Source organism: Malurus melanocephalus, unplaced genomic scaffold, assembly GCF_030028575.1.
Source record: "Malurus melanocephalus ecotype Western Australia unplaced genomic scaffold, MMel_1.1 scaffold_246, whole genome shotgun sequence".
In the NCBI taxonomy this organism is placed as follows: domain Eukaryota; kingdom Metazoa; phylum Chordata; class Aves; order Passeriformes; family Maluridae; genus Malurus; species Malurus melanocephalus.
In genome coordinates this window covers 320,870-330,198 of record NW_026623478.1, presented here as the reverse complement: position 1 = coordinate 330,198, position 9,329 = coordinate 320,870, and the positions used below count along the sequence as shown (strand labels likewise).

The window sequence follows — 9,329 nt, the reverse complement described above, 5'->3', positions numbered from 1 at the left end:
AAGTGGGCTACTCCAAATCAATTTTCAGATTGCTTTAGCACAATTGTCTGCTTTGCATCTGTACAACCAACAGTTTCCTGAAATAAGTTATGTGTACAGAGCAAGATGATGAAATTACAGGAACCCTCATCTCTCAACTAATGTAACTGTGTCGTAATTTACCATTACAGCAGACTGATAATTCTCCTGATAACTGTAAAAATTTACTTTGAAAAAAAAAATATAAAGATACAAATCTTACAAGAGCTTGTGTAACCTATTTGTGAAGTAAAGATCATAACAGCTAAAACAAGTCTGAGCAAGAATGGCTTAARAATTCAGAATTGCAATCTAAAGGACAACTTCTTCATTCCATGCTAAGTTGATCCCCATCTACAGCACTTTCTCCCTYCATCCTTCACGAAGCGCAAGTCAGGAAGTGTTTTAATAGGACAGATTTCATTAATTTGAATTTTCTTTAAGTGTAACAACAAAATATATTCTAATGGGCAGAATTTATTTTCATGGCTATTATTTCTATATTTTAATAATATTTCATATCTGAGCACACTTAAAAAAAGAAGAAAAGTATATCAGATGGCCATTACTTGTCCTTGAGGGTTTTTTGTCTTCTTATTCTCCACAGTCATTATTCTACATAAAATTGACAGGATAATATTCAAATAAATGCATCTTCTGCAACAGTGATTTCTGATCAAAGTTCAYTGGCTCTTTTAAATCCTTTAGGCCATTTGCCAACAGATGCCAATCAGTAGAACAATCATTAATGGTGCCTCAGGGAAAAGAGGGACTGTGGAAGAAGAGAGTCAGCCTAAGCAGTGACTGAACTCTATGACTAAACTATGTAAGAATATCTATTACTGTCCTTTTGGCTTCAGATTTTGTTTTGTCTCCTTTACTAYCATTAGTCATTTCCTAATATATATTGCATACTATAAACCATTGACCCTTTGCTAAAACACAGGCGGTCCTTTCACATACTGTGGTAGTCACAATCTCCCAGGACTCTGAAAAGTATCAGGATGGATCCTAGCAACAACAAAGGTCATATAACTATTTTTAAAATGCCAGCCTTCCTGTTCATAAATGCTCACAGGACAAGTAACAGTTACTGCTTTCACAGTGTCGGCAAAATAAGTAATGTGTCACAAAGGATTTATGCTTGAGATGCAGTCATTCCTTACTGCCCAAATCCTCCAGTGGAACAGAATTATATTTCTTTCTTTACARCATAGTCTCCCCACTATCCCTTGGGACACAATCCTCATATTTGCCGTTCATCTGACATATTGAACAGTATCCTTAGCTTAGAAAAACAGAAYAGAGACCATTGGAGCCAAACCATTCCCATGGCCAAGCACTGCTTAAGCTAACAAGTAAAACTTGATGTTCTTTCCAGCAAGATTACTATTCACAATTTTTCAAATGAAAATTTACATTGAAAATTCAGAGCAGTGCAACACATACAATATTCTGTAGCTAAATAAATATGCAGTATKGTAAAGGATTATTCTTTTTTAAAAAATCGAATGCTTCCCATATTAGTATAGCATAAACAAACAGATAAAAACTCAAACCCCAGGTTCAAAACCATATACTAAAGAAACCCTCTAATTTTCTGAATATGCAGAATTTTTTTAAGTAAGTTGATTCTTCACTCCTACTTTGTTCCAGGATCTTGATTCACAAACAGCAAGTCACGCGTTTTTACCTAACAATAATCAAACAGGTGTTTACCTTCATAAACTAAGAAAGAAGTTGRGGATCATACCAAAATTGGCTTTGTCAGAATTGCTGCAGGATGGGGATRTGGATACTTCTGATGTTTAAAGAAGGTGCTAAAGGACACTAACTGCTCTCGTGATATCCTGCTGCCATGTAGAAATAGCAAGCTGTAAAATATTTCTGTGGCTTATATTAAATTCAAAAGGCCTCACATTTCTCTCCAGAAGATGACCAAAGTTCAGGACAAGAGTGCAAGTGTTGAAGGAGGCAGAGTGTTTACACAGTCTTTGCATCTCTAGATCATCAAGGCTTCCCTCCCAGCAGGCAAAAGGAATCATTCATCTCAGCTGACCCCATTGCTGTTTCGCTTTTGAAGATTTTCTATCTTTAAAAGAAATGTGCAAGAAAGAAACCCCCTCCACCACTGACACACAACTATATCTTGCAGAGTAATTAGGAAAAATTCAAGAAAGTGGATACACTGTTAATTAATTCTTCAACTATGAAGAGGAAGTTTTAACATTAAAAATTTAGAACTGATTTCTACTATGCATTTAAATGGAGAAGGATAAYCATCTTTAAATTAAAACAAAACAGGTGCAAAAAGAAAACTAAACCATATCTTATTCTTAGCACAAAAACGAGAATAACATCAGTGTCAACAAAATCAATATAGAATGAATTAATAGATCACAGTATAAGAAATCTGCCTGAGAATGAACAACAAGGATTTCTGTTTATCCCCACTGTGTTTTTAAGTGTAAAGTTTCAGCCTCACCTTTTTCTCTCTTSTCCCTCAAAAAGAAAAATATTTCACAGTGTTCCCCATTAAGTCCCACAGCTACAACCATAAACTAGGCTGCATATTTATGTGCCAATTCAAAATGAGATTTTTTGAAACAATCCTCATAAGAAGCAAGGTTCACTTCTTAATCAGGTCATGATGCAAAAATATTCCTGTTCCCCAGTGCAATAAGAAAGGCACACACATATTTGCTTAGGACTGACATTCACTATACCTTTTCTTCCTGTCACCAAAAAGAGAGATAGAAAAGAGGTTTTCATAGTAATAATAGCAGTCATGATTGCTCCAGTTTWAAGACATTGCTCATGGAAGTTAATCTTGTACATCAAATAGACATAGATAAACTCTAAATATTATTTCAGGTTCTGCATAACCACATAACAAGCCACACGTCTCATCAATTAATAATGGAAAGCTAACATTCTGTAACAGAGTGAAAACAACAGCTAGGAGCCATTAATATCAATTGGCATAAACTCCTATGGTTTACAAGCAGCACAGCCTTTAATTGCTRTAATTGCTTTGCTCCAAGCTCACAGTACCTGGAGTATGGAATATGTGAGTTTTCTGTTTATAAAGGGCAAAAGAAATAGAACAAYAGGTATATTAATTTATTTTGGAACTATCTTATTGCTATTCAGTGAAAACCAGATCCAGTATGACATCCATCAACTAATTACCTTTTGACAACAATCTGAAAGGAAAATACTTAGGCAACCAAAACATAAGAAGAATGAAAAACAGAACATTACTGAAAGGAAGATACCAAGAAGAACAGGATTATTTATGTAGTACTATACAATTAGGAAACCAAATCTCACCTGGAAGGGTTGTTAAAGAAAAATTAAAAATACAAATACTCAAATAAGGGGTACCAGATCTCTGCTACACCTTAGTAATTCCTTAATTATGTGGAATTTCCCAAAGTTTTTTTTGCCATGTAAGCTGGATTGTACACACATATATATAAATATGTTTCATAACATAGTGCCAATTCAATTATTAAGTACAATTCAAAAATTGTTCCTAGCTGCAAAGTATTCTCATACTGTCTTGACTTACTTATATTCCTTACTTAATTTTTTTAACTACATTGTTGAGTTCTCATTATACCATTCCTCATGAGGTGTAAAATCTTGGCTTTGTTGATCTTAAGTCCCATATTGCATGGGTTCCTTTTCCATTTAAAAATAAGTCGAAAAACAGCAACTGTCTTTTTTTATGCCAAGATATTCTTTATACATCTCTTATTTTTATCGAAAATATACTTATTTTTTCATAAATAATAAATCCTAAAAAATCATGGATAGCCAAAATTTAGAAAAAATAGCTTATAGATCTTAAAGAACAACTACTTGAGCTTTTAGCATATATTTCCAGTCTGTTCCTCAAAATTTCACTACTTTTAGAACAGAAGAACTCTAAATAATTTTTGCCTCATTAAAATTAGTATTTTGCTCCTACAAAAATATAATAAAATTCAAAAAGAGCATATCAAAGTCTTTACTACCTTGTTTTCGTAACACTGATCTTTCATCCAAGTCCAGCAATAAGAATCAAACTGAGTAATAATAGCTAAGGTACAAAAATACTGGACATAAAAAAGAGAAGTAATCTTCTGCTACAAAACAGAATACCTATTTAGACTTTAATCCCATCATAATGATGTGAAGGATCTCACAGATATCCCAAAAAAAAAAAACATCACTGGAAAGATTTTCCTTCCAGCTAAATCATTCCAACATAGAATAAATTTGATCTAGAAAACAAAACTTCTATTCACAATAGCTGAACTGAACTCAGAATATTAAATAACTCATAATGCAAAATAATCTGTAGCAATCAGAAAACTACAGGCAGCATTAACAACTCTCACCTCTTTTTATAAAAGGCAATACTAAACTGTTATTAGGCAACCTGAGTGTGAAAAATACAATAACTCAATATACTGATAAGCTCATAATTGTTTTATGCAATGAAATCTCTTTTTAGAATTTTGCCCACATTTTGCCTTTTACATTTGTGTTTAAAAACAGAAAAAAAAAAACAAAACAAAATAACAAAACATAACAAAAAAAACAAAAAACAACAAAAAAACAAAAAAAACCCAACCTTTTTTTTTCTTTTGTTTATTCAGCATCCTTGGAAAAAACCACCAGATGGCAATGCAGTGTTCAAGTATTATATTTAACATATATATTAGAGGGGAAAAAAGTCTGTATGCATCAGCAAGAGGCTCTCTTTCCTAACCTACTTCCTCTTTGATGAATATTAAATAATTCATAAGCCAAAACTCTATTCACCACAAGTAAGTGATCAAATACCATTCAACCTGTGAAGAAGAGACTTTTACAAATCTAAGTTTCTATGGATGTAAAACCACATGACTAAAAAAAAAATCAACAATTTAGTTCAAACTATGAAACTGGGTAACTTCAGGAAAAATCACTGAAAGGAAAACATTTAGAAATTCAGTACCATAAAGTTCTCAAAATACTATCAAGGACTGAACTGAACTGCACAAAAAATAAATACACACTTAGGCATATTACAAATTTATATGTAGTTTGGTTTCACGCTAAGAAACAGGCATTATTTTCTACATTTTTGAAGTTTAATTCAATTCCTGTGAAACTCTGTGCTGAATGATTCAAAATATGTAGACTTTAAATATTTATTCTTCCTTTGCATCAAGCAGATCAGAGTGATTAGATAGGAGCTGTTTCATGAAGGAAGATGCTTTAAGATATTAAAAGGAGCTGAAGAGCAGTACAAGAGTCAGTTTTCCATTTAGCAGATCTTTTCTGAGATCTACTCTATCATATGCCAAAAGAAAGTTCTCCTTTTCAGTTTACTATTGCAGGCTCTGAAGCCTCTCCAGTTCAGGGAGGCTTTCACTGAATACCTGAAACACCCAATTAATAACATGATGTCCACTGTGAAGTTTCTTTCTTGAGAATGCACTACAACTTGTAGGTGTTGTATGGTCAACTATAATTGACAGGAAAAGTTAAGGTGTGCTTAAGTTTTAGCTTTTAAATGGATTAGGAAGAAGTTTCTTGCATCATTTGTATTTAGTAACAAAAGCTACTACAACTGTTCACCCAGCCATTCTCGTGTAAAAAGCACAGTCAACATATGGTCTCAATGTAAAAGAAATCCAGTATATATGAAAAAAGTAACTTGAAACTGTTCAGAACTTATTTAAAATATTAACTGAAAAAAAGAAGTATCTTCTGTCAGACAAAAACACAATCAYRCAAGATAAAGTGTTAAATAGGTAAGACAAACAGCTGTGAGCAAGCTAATTTAAAGCATTTTCTGGCTAATGTTAGAAACATTTGATAAATACTATTCCCTTTATTCCCTATATCATTATATTTAACTGATTCATAACACACAGTGGTAGAAAGATTCAAGGACTACCTTTAAGTAATTTAATTCAAATGCTTTTTATAATGACTGCTTTCATGATCAGAGATCTAATCCAATGCAGCTCAATCTAAGATTTCTTCTGTTGTGAAGTCTTTTTAACCTTCTTTTCAAACAAACAAAACCAAGAATAACAYATTGATTCTTGCTGTTTTCACACAGAGCTAATTATTTGATATAACTTCAGTCCTGAAAGCCAACAGGCGTTGTTGCTAGTTTTCTGAAACTATTGCTAGTTTCAGAAAGTGACTTCCTGAAGGAAGGTTTTCATGATCTTGACAATTCAAAGAAGTGGTTGGAAATTTATCTCTTATTGATGGAGAAATTTGTACTTATGATAATCACTACCTTTTTAACGCAGCTGATACACTTAGAAAAGTGGTGAAGTACTCTAGTAGGAAAAATCTCACAGTATTGAAAAGACATATTTTTAAGGACAGATCYCTTTKTAACATTAAATAMTGAATATAKAATAATAAAAATAAACATAAATWTRCATTAAAATATGTATTTAGTAAGTACATTTAAAAGATATAATATATGTGAAAATATATAAATAGAATAAATAAAGAACAGGAGATCTGTGTTTTAATATTTGGTCCATAGAAATAAGCTCAACAAAATTGAGTTAGAAGGATTAAGTCCCAATTAGAACAACTATTWAGCACATTAATGCAACAACTTCTTTAACTTTATTACATTCCCGTAATTCATAACAGAAGGAAGTAAAGAAAAGCAATATATCTCAAAAAGGTGGTTACTGCTACTCCATATTTATAACAACTCATAAGTATAAAAATACTACTCTTTTTTTTTTTTCCCCCCAGTCATTTTGCTATTAGCTGACATTTCAAGGTCAAAATGGATTTAACAAGTAGAACTGACTGAAGAGATGTAAACCATGCCCTCACCATAGTCTGCCTCAGGTTAACATGTACACATAAAACTTTAGTTCTGCTTTCCAAGTTGATTTTTTCCTACTTCCAACTACTAACTTTAGGAAACCATTTATACTTTCCCAGTACAGGTAAATCAACTTTATTTTCTTAAATTTCCGTTAAAGTAAATAAGGTTTTCTTTGTAGAAACACTTCAGGATTGCAAAAATAGCTGTCCTGAGCACGGAAAGGAGCAAAAAAAACCCAAACCAAGCCAAACCAAATCAAACCAAACAACAACAAAAGTAAACCAAGCATCATCACCTGTTATTTCATTCCATCTAACACTGAAGCAGTTCTTCAAATCCAAAATCACAAAGCAAAATGGCCAAAGGCAGAAGGATCTGAGACCTCAGTAACACATAGAATTTTCCTTTGCACACACCATTTCACAAACCACTCCCTTGGTGACACATCTAATTGAAGCTTTCTACAGCAGAAGCAGATCTCATGCAAAAACATCCAGACCCCATGTTATAGTAAGGTATGATCCAAAGATTTGCATTATGGTTTTTCATTTTCATTACAGCATCAGGATGAGAACGTATTCTAGATAACTTGAAAAGACTGTCCTTCAAGTTAAATTATMTTGAAAAAATTTGTGTGTTTTTTCTTTTGCTGGACAGCAATTATATTACTTACCCAAACATAAATTAAATTGCGTATTTACCTATTTTTTCCTTGCAGTGGCTAATTAGATGAAGAGTATACAGACAAAAAATTACGAAATAAAATGCAAAGACAACCCAAGTTGTTATTATTGTCACTTTCAAGTAACAGAGGATGACTGGAGTGCTTTTTAGTGTCTTAAAATGGACGTCTTTGTAAAATTTACTTTAAGATGATCAAAAATGTTTCAACTCAATTTGGATTAAGAGGCCTTGACTTAAAGTTTACAAATATTAATCAAACAGAACAATCTTAGCCAGACACTTTCAAAGGGTATCTATATTATCTACCTAGGCTTCAGCATCCTTTAAACATGTCAACYCATCACCAGCTCCTTTGCTCTGTATGCCATTTAAGTATTTCAGTTTTCTTGGGTTTAAATAACCCCAAATAAACTTTAATCTCAAGTTTTCTTTGAGGATTACCTTACTTTGTAGTAGTACTCCTTATTTGTCGTCCCTATATCAACATTTCCAAGTATTAAAATATTGGCGACATAATCAGTTTCATTCTGTTGTTACAAATATAATCCATTGAAAATGCAAAGTATAATTTAAGATGTTGCCAAAAATGTATAAAGAGCTATGTTCTCCCCAAGCACCAGTTTACAACTACTACCAACCAAAAGACAAAAATAAATCAGAGACAGACTTCTGGAACAGCACAACAAAAGCTACCTAAAACACTCTAATGCCACAAGGAAACTTACAACTAACAAAAACACCCTAATTAACTAATTCAACCAACATGGGATTAGGACTGTCATTAATCCACCAACATAGAATTAAAACTTCCATTAAGGATTTAGTTTTCTTTAGTGCAATACAGCAAGACAGGTTGCAGAAGTAGCATCCTATTTTTTTTTTTTCATTATCCAATGAAAAACCAAAGMGAATAAAATTAGAATTTCAGATTGACAGAGAAAAAATAAACCTAAAACTACCCAACTGTCTGAGTACCAACTCTATTTTCTTTGCTGAATTAAACTCTTCAAACAAATATCAGATACCACTTTCAAAACCACATTTTGCTGTTCGCTTTTCCCAGTTATTAAATTTAATGTGTTTGATCTGTTTGCTGTTGCTTAAACTCAAACCCTATGATCTTAATTTCCCAAAGTATAYAGTCAAACAGATAAATCCAGTAACCCAAAAACACTGAATGCAACCRTCTTTTAAGTAAGTTAAACAGTTCTGGGAATAACTTCAGCAGACCAATGGTCATATTCATTTCATATGACATATCTGGTTTTTTTTTTATCAAGTCCACATGACACAATAGCCTAAAACATGTAGAAGCTGCCAACTCTTTTTGCTGCAGAATTTGAAATCCTCTTAACTATATTCCGAACCACCATAACATCCTACTATATACTTCCAAACATTAAGAACTTCTTTCCAAGCCACATTGTAAGCACAGAGAGAAGGATTTACTTACCTGATCCCCTTTTGGTCACAACCTTCAAGCTCTGAGTCAGAGTAGCATACAAGAGAATCAAGTTGGGAATAGGAGCTTTCATCTTCTGTCCTTCCGTGCCTGCTTCCTAGAGTACCAGGAAAAAGAAACACTGATTGTACACTGGTGCTGAAACAAAGTAAATAATTGTAATATTGACATTGTCAAAATGTCAGTTTTTGCGATTAAATAAAAATTAAATACAGTTTTTGTGAGCAATTTAAGGCACTAAAAACATTTTATTCTTTCTTTAAAGTATGTAACTAAAACCACCATAAAACAAATACATGCACGTACTACATTTAA

General features: G+C 32.7%; 1 protein-coding gene across 1 annotated transcript in view; it reads right to left on the bottom strand.

Moving 5' to 3' along the window:
- The window catches only part of IL1RAPL1 (interleukin 1 receptor accessory protein like 1), a 577,918-nt gene extending 568,815 nt beyond the window's left edge, over positions 1-9,103 (bottom strand). The window contains 1 exon segment of the mRNA XM_057375343.1: positions 9,006-9,103. Coding sequence (XP_057231326.1) covers positions 9,006-9,087 — 82 coding nt within the window. The 5' untranslated portion in view covers positions 9,088-9,103.
- Positions 9,104-9,329: the final 226 nt, after the last annotated feature.